The following is an 18,577-nucleotide window of genomic DNA, read 5'->3' as shown; positions in this document are numbered from 1 at the left end:
TTACTCTGACTCCTCTGTGGAGCAGTAGCTAAAATTTGTCATTTAAATAATTCCGAGAGCTGTGCTTAAAAGAATAGTTAGACATGTTCAGACATACGTATGTGTATTTGTTTTCTTGCCAAGAGTTAGACGAGAAGATAAATGCAAGTCTCATGTCTGTACAGTTAATATAAAACTACTACCAGCAGCTTGTGTTTTTTTTTTTGTTTTGGTTTTTTGCAGTACCACTATCTGTCTATCTGCATGAGCCAACAGGGCCACGGGTGTTGCTGCAAAGACAACACAATGACAACAGAGCTAACCGGCACATTTTCTTGAATTCAACTCCCACTCCCTCTGCATCAGGACAGAGATCTAACAGGGATCATGAACTTTATTTTTTCTCTGAAGCGATGCTGTTGCAGCAAATGTACAAAAGCTAAATTGTTGCTTCTGTTGTTGCCTCCGTCCAGGATTCACTACGCCGTACTATGACCCCGTTTGACTTTGCAGCGTCGCCTTTCTTTTTCAAATACTGCGTGCATCTTACGTGGTTGTGTGTCTGCGTGCATGTGTCTCCCGCGGGTGTGTCGCTGCTGTATCATGGCAGGGTCGATAAGAGAATCTGCCCGTGTGACACAACAGATTACTGCTGCCTGGTCTCAGCCCAGAAAAAGGCTGTGAGAGGACTCAGGAGAGATGGTAGCTCCACTCTGTTGCTCTAATTCCAGCTGACAGAAATGTCGTAGCAAAAGTTTCCTTCACTTGCTTTAAAGATCTGTCTTCATTATTGATGATTTATTTTCGATTCATTTTCTTCTTTGATTAGAGGAACTAACATCTGTAAGCGTGAAGTGTTGCTGCACAGTAACAGAAGATGAGAGTCTTGGTTTTAGCACATAGAAGTGTAGGATCCAGTGCCTTGCTCAAAGACACATCAACGAAGGACACTGCGGCTGCTGGCAGCTGAAATGCACCCTGTCGTTTCACTACATTACCTCTGCAACCAATATGATAATTTGATCTTTCCCCCCACTCTTGAATGAAATGTTGCAATTAAGCAACGCCACTGATGATTCTTTTCTTTATCTTTCCTGGTCAGAAAAAGGTCTTCACAGGTCAGAGCAATCCCTCAATGTGGCAGACGTTGCTAGGTGACCGTGTAACCTTTCCAATCCTAATGAGAGGTGACATTATCTTCCTCTTCTTCGACGTGGGTGAGACATTTTTAGCTGTGCCAGTTGGTTGGTTTCAAATTCAAGTTGCTTTCCTACACAGAAGCTGTGTTAATAGTACTGATGCACAGTCTTTCAATAATATGGTATGCTCACACCAACTAAAGCCTGAGTTCACCTATGTGTACTTTACAGTGTAGAGGTGGTGCAATGACTAGAACACCACAGTCTCTAGTGGCAAAACAGACACAGTACATGGGGAAAAAAAAGTTTTCCTGCATCTTTGGTATTTAAAACATCAATGAAATGCCACTGAATAAAAACTCTGTAGCTTTAACAAATAGGGGACAGAGAACTAAACCAATGCTTGATGTACCATACATGCTCTTTCCTCCTCTCTTAAAAAGGAGCTGCACTGCTGATAATCAACCACGCAACTACTAAAGCTAATTCTCAAAAGGAAAACACTGAGAACATCGCCTGAAGTTATAAATAAGAAAAAAAAAACAGAGACACAAACACCAGGAGAAAAGGAAAAGGGAACAAGCTGGGTTAAAAGACAGTTATATTTAGCTGCACACTCATAAAGTTGTTTAAAAGCAGAAGAAATCTTTAAGATCCACAGTGAAGTTACGTCTGTGGAGTGTTGTTGTTGAGCTAGTGAGGATGTGACTGCCATCCTGAAGCAGAAGATCAAAAACAAAGGCTGACAAAAGGGGTGGATTTTTTTTTTCTTTTGGCTGCATGAATATTTAATTGGCTAAATTTCGACCACAATGATTACAGTTGCTGTTAAAATGAAAATATATCTGTGAGAAGGAATAAAAGTGCAAATGGAGGCTTAATGACAGCTGATGTCTTTGAATCTTCAGAGCAAATAAAGCTACCACAAGAGACTGAAGCTCGGCATCAACCATTCAGCAGGATCCGCGTCTCATCATGAGGTAATAAAGACTCTCTGTATTTAAGCACTGACTAATACCACTGTCAGCTTGTGTAATAATACAGTAAATCACCAAGAGGAAGAGGGACAGTCTCGAAGCAAGGCAGCAGAGGCGGAGCGGCCTGCTGATGTGCTGTTGACAGGTCTGTGGAGGTGCATGGGTGGGGGGGGGCTGGGGTAGGGCAGTGTGGCGAGAGGGATGATCGATGGTGTGTCAACAGAGGGTTGAGGTGCTGGGTGGGGGATGGATGACCTGTTGAGAAACCCTTTGGGAACAGAAGAGAAGAAAAAACCCCCCAAAAAAACAGGTCGATAGTGAATAAGTCTGTCAACAGCAACCTCAGAAACAGGAGTGGAAGCTTATATTCATCAGGAGCCAGAGGGGAACAACTGTTATTCAGACTGAAAGGGGGAAATAAACACGTCATGCTCGTTACGGTGGACGTAGTGTGCTGCGTGACACAGCTGACTGAGGACGCCCAGTGTGCAGTGTGAGACCTGCGTCATCTCCAGATGGCAGTCAGAGCCACCAGCAAGCAGCAGCAGCAGTGTGTGTGTGTGTGTGTGTGTGTGTGTGTGTGTGTGTGTGTTCCCAGAGCTTACAGCCTTACCCTCTCCACCTTTGCAACCATGGCAACACTGAGCAAGAGGTCCTGCTGAGGATGCTGTGCTGTCCTGAGGGGAGGAGCTGCACTGGGTGACAGCAGAATTGCCATGTGGGGCCTTTGCTATATATTACTTTGAATAGTCAGTGACCTTAAACTGAGCTGTATTTTTTCTTTAATTGTCTTTAATCGTCATTTGTTTCAACTTATTTTATGTTTAATGTTATCCAGTTTATCTTCTATCCACCTGTAAATAGGTTTTAATACTTGTTTTTTAATTTGTGTGGAGCATCATTTGCATCTTGCATTTCAGACCAAATGATCAATGAGGTTTTGAGATCAGCTTTATGATCCAGGTCCTTCAACCTGCTGCAGTCTATATGTTTTTATTAACAATGAATCAGACGACTATATGTTATGAGAAAGGGTTAGCTCATAGTAACGAACCCACAGAGAATTATCACTTGACTCTACAGCTCCTCTTAGCTCTATAAAGCGGTTCACCGTCTTTCAGCTGATTGCTTAGGTTTTATGGCCTGCAACTTTACTGTTATGGTTCAGTCTCGCAGCTCTCGTCATGCAACCTGCCCAGAACCATTAGCATACACACAGTTAGCAACTTGCTGGTGAAAACAGTGGGGTATATCAAATAGCTAAAGAACCAGATATTTCCCTCAGGAGTCGGTGAAGACTAAAACAGAGCTAAAAGGAGAGTGAATATTAGACTCATGTGCATCATATGAACACAAATACAACTCAAAATAAATTGTGATGTTCTACTCTGTACCTGCTGGATGTGTAAATATGCATCTGTTCGCTAACAACATCAACATATCAATGTAAAGTGATGGTATGCTAATGTCGTGTTCGCAGCTTAGTTTCACTGCTGTGTGTGTTTTTGTAACTAAAGAGGTTTGTTTTGAACACAGATCATGTCAAATTTACCATCCACTGTATATACTATGTTCTACAACTGTGTCAGTATAATAAGTTGTTACAAGAGTAACTGCCAGATGAAACAACAGGTAAAATGTGACCACAAGACCTTTACGTTACGACTACCTTGAACTGCTACGCCTGTGGTTTGAAACTTACTAGGGACATTTGTTGTACGTCACTGCCCATCTATCTTTCCCCTCATTTCCTGTGATCGCTCAACTGCTAACCAAGCCACAAAAAACAGAAACAGTATCTTAAAATGCACATTCTGGCTTTTGGCCCCGCCTGTGTTATAAGAGGAGGGTAATCTTGGGGCAAATAGTCATTTTGATGATGATTGCAGCAGGTAATAAAATCAGTAGCCGCCTTCAGTAAGCAGTCATCACCTGAAGCACACAATTAGTGTGGCCACAGAGATAATGAGAGCAGCCTATATCATCTCGCTGCTCTCTTTCTTTTATCTGGCTGTTCTTGTTGAGATCCATCTGGCTGATTTATACAAGCACCGGACCTTACAGACAAAGGCTGGAGCACAGAGCTAAACTAAGACTTGGGAACCGAGCCAAACTGTCTAACTCAGATCTGGAGTATCTCTAAGTAGAAGGCACAGTTAAGTGCGTATGAGCACAGACAGTGTGTGTGTGTATGTGTGTGTCAGCCCTGGGCAGAAGTATAACCAATGTGAATTAAATTTTACACTGAAGTCACGCAGTCTGGGTGATTTATGATTTACTTCTTTTGAACTCCAATTCCCCGAGATCCAAACCAGGATAACAAAATTATGCAGACAGGGAATTTACCTTTGATGAAGTACAGTTTTACCAACATGAAACTTAAGTTAATTAAACGATGACAACCATGCTGGTATAATAATGCTTTAAAAGCTGGAAATGCATCGTAAAAATGCAATGGTTACACTACAAAAACAATCCAGTAATCTCTAAAAAGAAATCATAGAGCTCATAGCTCTTTGTGTTCGTCCCCAGAGATGAAGCTTGTGTAACCTCACTGTTTCAAAACCACTTCTTTGCCACTGGCATCCTCAGGGAGAATATCGCACTCTCTCTATGTTACAAGGACACTGGTGTATAGGGTTTGGAAATTTTTATGCAGGAGCAGCCATTCAACAGTAAAATTAAAACACTTTTCCAGCGCACTTTTAATCAAATCTGTGGCCTAGGAGCAGAAAAAAAAGACTACTACATTAAAGAGCAGCATGCATGTTTCAGATTAAGGGAGCCCAGTGGGAAATGAGCTTATCTGTACTGTCTGGTGCTTATAGTTACATATGAATTCACAGTTGCCCTCACATGCATCATAATAAGCAAGCAGCAGCTGTTAGTTACATTGATTAAAAATGTTATGTTTGCTTCTAATATATACTAAATGTCTGTGATGATAAATGACATAAAAACCAATATAACAGAATCAAATATAAACGTATCTACTGATATGAGTCAGTAGCTGAAATCAGTGATTAAAAGTAAAGAAGGTGTTAAAAGCTTTGAGATGTAGCTTGAGGGAGGAATCTGTGATCTGCCTTAATTAGCTATAATCAGTAAAATGTTAAACTCATTAAAAAAAAACTGACAAGTTCATAAATCCCATAACTCAAAAAATACAGTCTCCCTTAGCAGATGTTTGTTTAGATCACCAAATCCTAAAAATATAACTCCACAATGGAGGATAATGAGGAATTTTACTTTGACATGAGGGAAGTTTGACTGAAAAGCAGTAATGGATTTTTTTTTATCATTATTTTCTGTATTGTTCTCTTCCGTTGGAAATATCAGACAAAGACTATTTTTGCCGGATGGTTAAAATGAATGACAGACATTGCCTCTTTTGAATCTCTCATTGTATAAGGAATAATAATTTTATAGGGAATTAATTGAAATACGGAAGGAAGGAAGTAATATTCCTGCTGCTTTACTGTAAATAGTGCTGCTCCATTTCTTGTACTTATATCACATTACATTTCTTTTTTTTATGTTTATTGGTCTGTATTCATTTATTGATACTAGCTGCTTTGTACACAGATTTGATCTTTTATGATTTACTGTAAGATGTTGTCTGGTGTTGCATCACAGTCTGTTGGAAAAGTTGCTAAAAAAAAATTACAAAAAGATTGAATCAAACTATTTCAGTGGGAAGTTGGCAGATATTCACGAGCGAGCGTTGAGCTGCAATGTTCAAAGAAAAACTGCATGAATCAATACGTGTCACTCGACAGACAATGTGTTGACTATGACTCCCGCAGACGCATGTGTCATCTTTCATTACTCCAACATTTAAACACAAAGAGAAGTGTTTACATTTTCCCTGCTGTGATCCGTCTACACGGGAAAGGTCAATACAGGAGGGATCATGAAGGTGTCGCTGGGTGCCATTCTGAAGGTAAAATCTCACCGTAATTCACATTTACATGAAACAGCAATGAATTAAGAAAATCCAGGATTCTATTTGCAGTAAAGTGCGGAGAGGAGGAGAAAGGACTACTGCTGATATCTCCCTCTGTGACTCAAACCCTACCACACAATACTGATGCTTACACACAGAGCACAGCAACAATTAATCAATCCTACAACACACTCACCTCTCCCACAAACAAAGATGCAGTGCCTGCATTTTGTGAGCTCAGAAAAATGCCGCAGTAAACAAATTAAACAGTTGTTTATAAAAACTGTTTTACAAAAGCATTCTTTCTATTTTTTTCCCCAGTTTTGAGCAAAACGCTGCCTCGAACAGCTCAACCTGCACCTGGAACTGCGGGATTATAGAAACATACTGAAGGACTGTGCAGCTAAACATCTGGATAAATGAAAATAAGCACATGACATTTCCAAGTCATTTTTTTTACCCTTCACCTCTGCAAAATAAAAGGAAACAACAATAGTTCATTCAAACTTTTACTGGAGGAGGGAGGGGTTGGAAATAGCACTCCTTGAAATGGACTGGCCCTTCTCCTGAGGCAAAAGGCAATTTCATGCTTCAGCACGACTCAGGGGGACATCGGGACGAAAGGTGACCTCAAGGTTAACAGTGAAAAGCTAACAAATATGTTGGAAATCCGGCAGTACAACAACAGCTGGTGACACTCTAAAAATGCAATCTCAAGGTTTAACTGTCATGATTTCAAAATCTTTCCTCATAACATAAGAAGCTTGATGTTGGGAGGGTTAGGGTTGTTGTTGACAGCAGTGTCAGCGCTCAGGCTGATGCCAACCTTATCACTTGATTTTCAATGTGGCAGATATCAATAATTCAGAGGATGATCGCACTGTTGGCAGCCATTTGAAGATGAAAGGCCAGTGAAGTGTACTGGTGTTTGCTGGAGGTTTGAACTGGTGTCATCTGCAACAAGCAACACACGTGTTAACAAGTCACTTCCCCAGGCCCGGGTGGAGGCACAGAGAGGATACAAGTGTTCAGGCAATAAGAATATAAATCTGCTGCTGGCTGATCTAAAGTATTCAATTTCAAGCATAAATTACATTTGTGCCTCATGCAGAATGAGAAAAATTACAACAGCAATGATGTACAGAAGTAATCCGGACAAAAGACGAACACAATCCAGCAGGGCCAAGTGGAAACGCCCAGTCTGCTGATTGTTGCTTGATTCTAACACCAAAAAAAGAAAAAAGACACCAGACTCCCAGAAATAACAAGACAAAGGCTTCTGGAGTTGGTGTTTGGTCTTGAGGATGTTAGCACTCATCCAAGAGGCCTAATCTGCCACACAGGCTTCTTCCCCCCCGTTTCAACAACGTTTTTGATTTTTTCTGGCTCCGGTACAGTCGCGGCCACGATAGTGACCAGCATCAAACCCAAATCAATGCTACACAAGATCACTTTTCGAACCTCTGAGTGATTTTACCACAGTGTGTGTGTGTGTGTGTGTGTGTGACCAAAACACCCTGCTCTTTGCAATTTCAGCACCACAGACAGCGCCAGAGCGAAAGCAACAGTCTCCCTGCAGACAGACACACAAAAACTCCAGAGAATCACGTCAGGCGGTGATGAGCTTCACATCATCAGCTCTGAAAAAAAATCTGATGATATTTACCAGTTTTGGTTTCATGTTGGACAAAACGCACAGACAGCGACCACGCCAGGCCCCTCTTTTTTTTGTATATAGACAAATTGTCAGAAAAAAAACCCCCAAAAAAAGCAAAACAGTGAAATGGAACCAAACACAACATCAATTCAAGCAAACATGCAGCTGCCACAGAATAAAAATCAGCCTTTTAAAACTTTCTTGGACACCCTGTAAAAGTGGAACCAAAGAGAGAGCTTCCACATCTCCAGGGATAGACTATAATGGCCTGTGCACGTGCATGTTTGTCTGAGAGTGTGTGGAGTACCTTTCAAAGGGAATTATCTAAACTATACATCTGGAGATTTTTCATGGGGGTTGGGTGGGTGGGTGGAGGGTGTTATGTTGGCAAGTAAAGCATAAGTGTCTTACATCCTCATCCTCCCGCAAGCATTTTTTGCGGTACTGGACGTGGGGTCTGCCATCGACGAGTTGCTGAGTGGTCTTCGCTGCGTTTTCCTCGTCTGCAACCTGTCCACCGAGGAGATGGCTGGCCTCAGGTGGGTGCGGGAAGGAATTGGTCGTATTGATCTTCCCAGTGAATCTCTGATACAGCGAAGCCATAATATAGGTCCAGTCCAGGTAAAACAACTTACAGCATGTCAGAGCCACAAATGGATCTCGCCTGTTTCGTTTTTTTTTTTTTTTTTTGTCAGATCTATTGGTTTTCTGTGCGCTTCGAGCAGAACCGATGGCAGGCAGCCAGTTTTCACCTCCGGGATGGAGCAAAAAAAAAAAAAAAAAAAAGATAAGATACTTAGTAAATAAACCTCTATAGATAGTGGATGAGACACAGCCTGAAGTGATAGACCGATATAACGCTGAATCCTTCTCGCCGATGTCCTTTTAGCTTTGTCCAGGCGCGCAGCAGACTGGTGGGCTGTAGGTGTCAATAGTTGCTCTCTTCTGTATTCACAACACGTTGTCTGCCCTCTTCAGTTTCCTGATGCCGCCTCACAGCGAGATAGCAGGCGGATGCGCCGAGTTTCCGATCAAGATATTCGATTCCCCCACCAGACTCCCTCCCGCAGTGATTGTCCACAAAACAAAAGAGCGAGAGATAATGTGTCCACACTTTCGGCTCTGCGTGTTGTTTTGTTTTTTTTGTTGTTTTTAAAAAAAAAAAATCCTCCTCGAGCACAGAGAGTGTGGAAGACGCAGGGAGCCCGGTGGTGTACTCTCCGCAGACGCGCGCTGCATGAGAAGTGACCAGCACTGAGAGCAGCTTTACTGTAGCGCTTACTGTCATGCAGCACCTCTCTCTATGCCTGTGTGTGCGTGCGTGTGTGTGTGTGTGTGTGTGTGTGTGTGTGCGTGTGCGTGCCGTTTTACGCACAAACATGAGCCATCGCTGCGAGGCTTTCACCTGGATTTACCTTCATCTAGAACCTCTGGACTGACAAATCGCACTCGTTTATGATTTGATGAACGGGGTCATACATTTTTCTCCCAAATGGTTGCACACGGTCCCAGGACGGATCTCGAGTGCCTCTCCGTGGCGCACTGCATTAGGGCAGGCTGACCACACACCACCTCCAGAGGAAGTCTGCTCCGCTTGTAAAACAACAAATATTCTTATGTTTTTGCTCTTGTTGCTCAAAAAAAAAAAAAAAAAATCCAGCTCCCACAAATCGAGCGGATGGTGTGAAGCTTAAGTGAAGATCAATAATTCTATAGATTGTTCCCATTTTTCTAAAACATCCAGAAATTGCACTGTCAAATATTTTTCTCCTACAACAGGATTAAAGAAAAGGGAATTTATTGTGTTTATTCCAACTGACATAACACCCCCCCCACCCTCAGCATTTTCAAGTCTCAATACTTTTCTTTAAATCCCATTTTAGAGAAATAATCCAAACCATCACAGTGTCTGTTCCTCCCCTTAATTTATGCAGTTTCCCTCCTTCTATCATACATTATCAGTCAGTTCACACTCAAAAGTGGTATTCAGCTCATACACTACCCACTGCAAGTGATTTCAAGCTTGAAATGCTCATAGAGGCCACAGCAACGCTGCTCTCTTGTAAATGCAGAATATTGGTTTATATGTGGTGGTGGTGGTGGGGGTCTTGAGTCAAAGTGCCATCCCTGTCATGAATGCCACAGGCGAACACCCCTCAGCCTCCCACCGTGACAGCTCAAACTATCACTCCGAGCTGTATTTCTGGGAAATAGGTCATCTTCACAGGGGTAGTACAACTTCAAAGCAGTACTAAAGCACAGCTCAAAACAGCCCCCCATTTGGTGAAATCAAGTTTCGTAAAGGTTTGCAGAGTAAGTGTAATTAAGGCACACTGACTACAACAGTGGAAATGGAAATATTCTGTATTCAACTCTGAACAAAGAGTAAGTTTCAATTAAATTTTCTTCCAAATGGTGAGTCATCTCAAACTCTGAAAGAGCCGCCGGAGGCTCATTGATTCATGGCCTGAATTATGAATGTAACCTTTATAATAGGATATGTATTTGGAATACAGAGTATCGATTTCAAAGGTTTGGTCATTTATTCAAAAACAAGGACATAGGACATCACCGCCTTTGCCTAATTAAAGTTAATCCCCATCCTTCTCTTGCTTTTCGTTTTAAAATCAATTTTCCTTTGACTGTGAGTACGATTCATAAATTAATTCAATCACAACTTGGTTTGATGCTATTGCGTGCGCGTTAATTGGAGTTTCAGCAGAGATTTATGTTGGGGAGCTGAACATCTGGGCTTCCAGCGGCCTCCTCTTCCACAGTGGCTCACTTCGGTCCCTGTCATCATTTGTTTCCCTAGTTCATAAATGCCTTTCCTGGGTCTGCGCACCCGTGGGGAAATAGGTCCGAGTCACTTGACATCCATCTCAGCCTCTCTGATAGATGTTTTCTAATCTCCCTCACCTTGTTGGGGAGCTATTGTGAACTGCCTGGCTGCTTTAACACTCCCCCCAGGACCATGCCGGGGAGCCTGGGCTCAGCTTGACTCCCCATATCGCTTCCAAGCAGATACAGCAGCTGACTGGAGCTATGCCTTTCCCCCGCTCTCGCAAACATCATTGCAGTCAAGCCCTGCATTATAGGTGGTACAAATTTGGAGCGGCGTGTAATAACAGCCATAATGGTGATGATAGTTGGAGCATACATAATACCTCTGCGGGTAGCTGATGGAGCTGCTGGAGCCAGTACAAGTTAAAACTTACTTCAGCTGTGATATGGGACATGACAGCTGAATTTTAATCCGACTGACATGATGGCCATTAGGCTCTGCTATGCAATGAAATCCCGCGGGTGAGTTTACTTTTGATTTCCGTGAGGGGTTTATGCACAAAAGTTACTGGAAAATTTACAACCTGAAAATGCACGGTTGTTATTTTTATTATACAAGGACCAGAGGGAAGCCATTTACTTTTCCCTCGTTGCGGAAATGAAATAATGCCAAAATACTAGTGATCACGTGCTCCATGGAGAGCTGGAGTACTCTGAGGCAGCCTGCAGGTAAAATCCCACCTCTGCGTAAAAAATACAGCAACTTTATACCAGTTTTGTTCACAGAAAAGACTCAACTGGAACCAAAAAAGTTGTCATCCAACATGGAAAAGAAAGTGGTATTGTAACAAATAAAGCTTTTTGTAATGTTTTCTGCTTGAACAGTTACTATCACACCTTATGAAAACTGTATATTCAATCCATTTATAGTATTTTCTTCTTCAAGAATATGTGAAACTGAGGCATGATTGGGGTGAATAGCTTGTGGTGCAGTTCAGTGTCACACCACAGCCGCACTTGTGCATGATTCATAATATCATATATATTGTAATTCAATTTAAATGCACACATTAATGCATTTGCATTAACTGAAATGTCATTGCAAGCCAACTTGTTTCCATCAGCATGCTACACACCACAACAAAATTAATTGGATGGAAGAGTAAACAGATCAATCAATGTGTAGTGGGAGCGTAGTAATATCTAATTTCCTCCAAACATCACTCAGCTGAACAAGGTAATGACTGCGCCTCTCTACATACATGTAACAGAATGGATTTAGTTACAGCCCACCATAATCGCATTTTTGCACAATTTTCCATTTGGTATTAGCCGGACATTAATGATTTCCCTTGATGCTGAGCATAGCCAACCATGGCAACAAGTTTCTTTATCATCCTGCTGCCTGTGTCGGATTACATGCTCGGCTTTACTGCGGACGTGAAACATGTATAATATCTTAAGGCTGTCCTCAAGTCATCCATTACTGAGCTGTAAGTATTTTGCTCTCATATTGAATAACAATAATCACAAGTCCATTTAAAATTAATCTTGTGCGTTGAATTTGTCTAATTATCAGAACTAGTCTTCAAGCAGGAATTACACATCATCATAATACTTCTATATCAGAGGTTTTCAAAGTGTGATGCGCGCCTACTCAAGGGGGAAGAGACGTGAGACAAAGATACTGCATGAGGTGAAAGAGACAGATGCATGCTATGTTCTAAAAACAAAGGGATTTTAGTTATCTTAGTTTGTCCCATTGATTTGTCCCACTTACAAACATGATCAACCCCAGCAGCAGTCGCTGTGACGCACATAATTCATGGAGGCAGTTAGGCTACTTTACATCCAGTTGTGCTCGTCTGCCGCACTTAGCGTCCAAAATCTCACTTCTCCTCCAAGGCATATCTGAACACTCAGACATGATTTCAGATGTGGTGTCATCTCCGATGTCCACTGAGCGAAGAAATGATAGAAAAAAGATGCTCTACTACAGAACTTGCCTGAGAATCCTGAGAAATATTTAGTTGATAGTTGTCTGTACATCCCGGGGAAAGTGCTACAAGCTAATCCAGTTGAACGGTGCCAATTTACCTAAGTGCAAAAATACATGTAGGCTAAAAAATGTGGCTGAAATTGTGACCCACATCTGACTAACTGGTGATATTATACTGTAGACTACTTCCTGTTTACATCCGCCTAAAATTATAACTTTAGATAGATAGATAGATAGATAGATAGATAGATAGATATCTGTATTTTTATGAAAACCCTTCCATAAATTCACATAAATGTTAATAAAATAAAACGGTATGCTTTCCATGACTGAAACTAGTTGAGCATGTTTCCTATTGGAACTGGCATATTATCTTCTACAGAAAATGAGTGCTGAATCTTCCAGTAAATTACAGATGAAGGGAAGCCATGTAGTGAGCAGTAATTGAAATGGCAGCAGATAAGTCACTGAGGAAATGGAGTTTAATGTCAGCTGATGTGGTAGAATAGACTGTGGCTACGTTTGAGGGGAGCAGCAGAATACAATTGTGGATTGTGGTTGCAGCAGATGACGAGGAAGAGGAGGAAGAGGAAGAAGGAAGGAGGGAGAGAGGCAGTGGAGACGCCAAACAAAAAAAAAAAATGTACTGTCGCATGTGTGTTTCCGTGTGGAAATGGAAAGTGCGTGGGGCAAAACAAGAGCTGAGAAGAGGATGTGATGAATGAAATAAGAGCTTATCACATGAAAAGTAATTTAAACCACTCTGCCTCTCCTGCTGTTTTTTTTTTTTTCCAGTGATTGCTTGCATGGTTTTTCTGTTGCCTCAAAATGTACTGTAACATCCCCTTAACCATTAATATTCCTTACGGCTCTACATTCATCACTCACATGCATTCTTGTGATCTCAAGTGCAGATTTGACCCTCTCGGGCACGGAGAAATTATTACCTTGCACATGTAAGTGTTTCTCTGCTGGAGATGGATTTAGCCATTCCTTTATCTAATAACAACAAGAAATAAAAATAAAAAGATTGTGTCTGGTTTTACATTTTATATCACTTTAATACCTTGAGAACAACAAAAGTTATCCTAAACTTCTATTCAATTCAATTCATCAATCGCCCCTCACACTCCATTTGCATGTAAGCATGAGAACAGCATAAAGTCAGCATTTAGTCAAAGCTGAGCAATTAGCCGACTTCAAAGCCATTAAATGGATTTTCACATGAACAAAGAGTGAACAAAGTGTTTAAATTCAGAACATGCCAGCGAGGAACACAAATCATTCATTTAAAAAAAACATCCAAATCTCTCACACAACAATGCATATGTACTTCTATCCAACTTTTCCCCCACGATGGCCAGTTCTCACTGAAGTCATTAGATGGCAACACATCACAAAGAATTACAATGAGGCACTAAGCATTCTCCACAGCATATGTTACCAACCATTCATTGGAAGTCAGCGCTTGAAAGAAAATTAAACGGGCGAGGCGTTTGTCCATCAAGATCCTCAGAGGGGACATCAGGACCTGCCGCTCCCTTCCTGCCTGTTCAGCTGCTATCAGAAACAGCCAGCAGCCTTTTCTGTCAGGAGCAGGAGACTCACCCATAAACACAGACATCCCCCTACAGCGTGCCGTGCATGCTAAAAAGGGCCCCTTACCCTTCTGGAAGGAGTGCTGGTGTCTATCTTCAGCTGGGTGGCTATGAGTACAGACATGTTGAAAAGTGCCACTTGCCTTTCCCCCCCTTCGCTGTGCTCACACCTTTGTGCCGTGAAGTTGGGGCTGCTGGAGGTGTCTGAGAAGTTCTCCCCCCACCCTCCCCCTCTTCTCCCTCCTCCTCTCCTCTCCCTCCCTCCCTCCCCTTACAGCTAAGGGAGAGGATGAACTGGGGGTCCAGGAGCCCGACCAGAACGCCTCCCTCTCTCTTCTCCAGGGTGAATCAATCACACAGACACTGGCATCGCCTCCACAGGGGGCAACTGGGTGGGATGGGAGTGCGGGAGTGTGTGTGTGTGTGTGTGTGTGTGTGTGTTGGGTGTGGGGGGGGGGGCATCTCCTCCGCTCAGGCTGCTCCAACCGCTCCTTATCCCTCCCTCCCTGGCTCGCTCACTTACTCCTTCTCTCACACACACGTAAACTCTCTCAATAAGACTTTTCTCAGCAAAGGTGAAGAGTCCAATAGTGTAAGTAAATTAGACACGCGTGCGCACATACACACACACGCATACACACATACTGTATATATAAACAACAAATACAAAATGCTACTCGGCACATCAGTACCAATACTGCCTGTTAGGCATTTTTTCCTTCAGTATGTGTGTTTGTGTGTTTGTGTGTGTGTGTGTGTGTGTGTGTGTGTGTGTGTGTGTGTGGGTGGGTGCGTGTGTTTTCCCAATCTGAGTGTGTACACATATTACGGAGAAATGGATCAATTCAAGTCGACTTTGCAGCTGGGTTGTGATTAAGCACAAGTAATATTTATGCTGCCTGTCCTCCACATCATAAAATATAACCCCCCTGCTACACACACGCACGCCCATCAAGCCATGCTAACAGGACAGAAGCCTGGCACGGGCAACAGTGCTGCTTTATTTATGTATAGTTTGTGCCTTGTGTATTGAACCCCGGGCTGAAACTGAGTAACCAGTTTGTTTAACCAACCCACAGCATGGAGTCATGAGAAAGAGAAATGAAATGGCCTTTTTTTTTTTTTTTTTCATAAAACTAGGAGTAGTGATATTTTTCCTCCAGTAATCTCATCTGCTCAACTGGATACAACACAAGCCAGAGGAAAGAAGCACCGCACCTTGAGAAGACCTGCACAGACAGCACGAACAGCAAAACATTCATAACTCATTCATTAAAAATGGTTCGCGGAGAGCTCCAAGAGCAGTGAATCACAAGCCGAGCCACAGTCAATCCTCGGTCAGTTATGGACTCAGGGGCTGAATCATGGCTTGTATTGATGCTGCTGTCCAGCTTTTGGCTTGTGTGTGAAATCAAGATGCTCAGGCAGTGCGAGCATGGAAGACATATGTGGTGCAAGGTCATCAAGGCGCTATCATATTGCAGAACAGCGCCTCACATTTTACACTTCACAGATATGGAAGTTGGGATTTAATTTAACATTCATGAGCAAAATGTGCACTATTTCAATATGACCTTGCCAATTATTCATGGGGAAAGTGAATAAAGTAAAGTTAGGATGCCTATTATTTCATGGACAGCGGTATGTTTTATACCCTGTGGAAGGAACTGGTTTGAGGTTTCACAGTGCTTCATAAATACTTATATTTAAAGTCAGCTGAATTTCTTTTCAACTGTGACTCATGGACCCGTTTAAAGTAAGTCTTTCCCCCCTGCAGCTGCAGCAGTTTATTACTAATGGCTGCCAGGCTTCAGCTCATATTTTACATGTTTGATTTGCACGCAGACAACAAACCCATGGTGACAGCAAGAGTTGATAAAGAGCTACACTTTGTTAAAAGGCAGACAGTAAAGTCGCAGAACATGAGATGATAAAAAATCAAAAATCTAATTAATAAATACAAGAACAAAAGAGGACAGCTGCATATACAGGGTTTTACTGTGTTAATCGGGCCAACATGTGAAGCCATACTCTACAGTGGGGTTAGAGATAAGTATATTTCATATTTGCATGCACACCACAGGAGATAAGGTTTCATCTGAGAGAATAATTGCTTTGGCGACTGTACCAGGGAATAATAAAGTCTTTTGAGTTAATGCAATACATGCTGGTTGTAGTTATAGCCACTGCTGTTAACAAGCCGATTTTGTGCCATGACATTTCCCCAGGGTCCGTTAAACAGGCCCCTGATTGGTCATCTTCCACATTCATTTTTGTCACATTAACAGCCATGACATACACTCCTGTGATCATGGACATTGCTGGCTCACAGTAAGTCACGATAATTGCAATTAGTGTAAAAGGTCAGCGCTGTTATTGCTGTAGAGCAAAGAGGTGATGCAGTGTTTTATCATACTGACAGAAGATTAAGAATGCGCGGCTAGAATTTCCTTACTTATTTACTTTCCTGTAGAGCACCGTTTACATCCATTTACTAATATCCTCCATTTGTCACCTCCTGCTGATTTGGCAGAACGTGAGCCGCCATTAAAGCATTTCAAGGGCTGTTGTCAAAACAAAATCATTAATTAAGTCTATGATCGATGGCACAGACAAAGTGAGGGAGACGTATTGGTTAATACCACAACTTAAATATCCCAATGATTGTGTGCATTTTGTTCTTTCCAAATCAGACACATCAGCATTTTCAAGGTAAACGCCTAAAGCATATATGGTTCTCTAGATCCAAAGAGAAAGCTGGATTTATTATTCAATACGGTGGGGATAATTAAAGCATCAGTTCAGGTTCTGGCTTATCTAAGAGCGCCTGCCTAACCAGTGTCTCTACCTGCTGAATTAAATTGATCAATCATAAACTGATCAATAAATAAGGCTGTTAAATCCCAGACAACTCTATGTGGTTTGCAAAGGGCAAATAATCCCAGATAGTGTGTTTCCTATTGCTTTTTTTCTGTGAGACGCACATTGCAGGAAAGATTAGGCTTGACAACCTCATAAAACAGAGGTCTAAACCCAAATGGACACATTCACAGGATTTATGTGACGATGTGCATGAGAGTATATGTGAAGACGTGCATTAGTATTTCTTTGTGTGTGCTTCTGTGCAGTTTGAGCGTGTAATCTAAACACAGTTCACAACCTTGTCCCATGATGGCATCAAACCTTTATGTCCTCAGCCCACCCCAGCTCTGATCTTGACCTTCAGCCAGATGACACTACCTGTCCCCGGCAAAGTGACTCAAAGGGCCCCAACATTCCTCCTCCAGCACCCCTCCCTGTGGATCCCATAGATGCATACCGCTGTACTTGGTATGCTTCTCAGAACAGCTCCTCTTTGAGCTCAGGGAAGGGCAGTGGTGCAAGGATATGAATAGAGAACACAACGCTGTTTGTCAGAATAGGAATGAGTCCAGGAATACGTGCATATCGGGCGACTATGTGTCTTTATCAGCGAGATGCAAGCAGGGTTTACAACAGACAGAGCTCTATCAGGTCATCTGTTACAGGTGACAGGTACAGATGAACCCTGCACCCCAGGGAGCAATGCAAGAGCATGATTGGGCCCAGGATGAAGAGCTTTAGGTGCTCAAGGGTGGCCAGGAGCTGCAAAACCTGTGCAGCTTTCATAAACATGGTTCTCATCTACAGCAAACCTTCCCCGGAGAGCCAAACCTCAGCACAGCAGTTAGCGGTGACAAACGACTGCTGTTGAATGGTGTTGTCCCTGGCTGCCGGGCGTCTCCGGTTGTTTCTCTGTCTCCGAATTTCATTTCGTTGAACAATGTGCTATTGTTCGCCACTGCATTATCACTCTCAATACGGTCATTGGATAAAATAAACAGATGGTATCAAAATGTGAACGGAGTATCGTGTGTGTGCAGATCAAGAAAATGAAAGTCATTTTGTAACAGCTAATAGTGGCTGTGGGCAGCAATACAAACATTTTAAGCAGGCGATTCAAAGTGCAATGGTTCAGTGCAGAAATACAGAGGGCTCACTAGATGAATACAGAATGCTTTTGAAAGGCATTTCATCCGTACATATTCCTGCTGCATACAAATTGTTACTGTGAAAGTTTGCCTATGTGATTCTACTCCGGGGAACCTTAACATTCAGCTCCTGCTCAAGGTACCACTAAATCCTTGACACACACTCTCATGCAGCTCCGATACAGATTCACTCCAAACTAACCTGATCAAACAGATTCAAGCTATCATCATGTTCTCCACCAAAAAAAAACTAAACTTAAATACTTAATAAACGCAATACAACATGACCGTACAAATAAATCTATAAAACATTTTACAAACTCTTGTGTGCCTCAACATTTGAAACAGTACGGCAACCTGAATGTTTTTTTTGCAGAGACTGAAACATTGCCATTCGTATCTTGGAAACAGAGAGCACTGTCAGCTGACTGACTGACTGCCGCTCAGTCTCTCAGTAAATGCAAATGATGGAAGTCTAGACTCTGGAG

At 42.2% G+C, this 18,577-nt stretch overlaps 1 protein-coding gene across 3 annotated transcripts in view; it reads right to left on the bottom strand.

The window, feature by feature from the left end:
- LOC130179157 (dipeptidyl aminopeptidase-like protein 6) overlaps positions 1-18,577 on the bottom strand; it is a 92,035-nt gene that overhangs the window by 51,683 nt on the left and 21,775 nt on the right. The window contains exon 1 of one of the 3 annotated variants that reach the window (XM_056391954.1): positions 8,110-9,046. The exons of the other annotated variants lie outside the window; for them this stretch is intronic. Coding sequence (XP_056247929.1) covers positions 8,110-8,301 — 192 coding nt within the window. The 5' untranslated portion in view covers positions 8,302-9,046. Of the gene's footprint in view, positions 1-8,109; positions 9,047-18,577 lie in introns of those variants that run through there. 3 annotated transcript variants of the gene reach the window in all.

Source organism: Seriola aureovittata, chromosome 12 (assembly GCF_021018895.1).
Source record: "Seriola aureovittata isolate HTS-2021-v1 ecotype China chromosome 12, ASM2101889v1, whole genome shotgun sequence".
Taxonomy (NCBI): domain Eukaryota; kingdom Metazoa; phylum Chordata; class Actinopteri; order Carangiformes; family Carangidae; genus Seriola; species Seriola aureovittata.
This window is presented reverse-complemented; position numbering and strand designations above follow the sequence as displayed.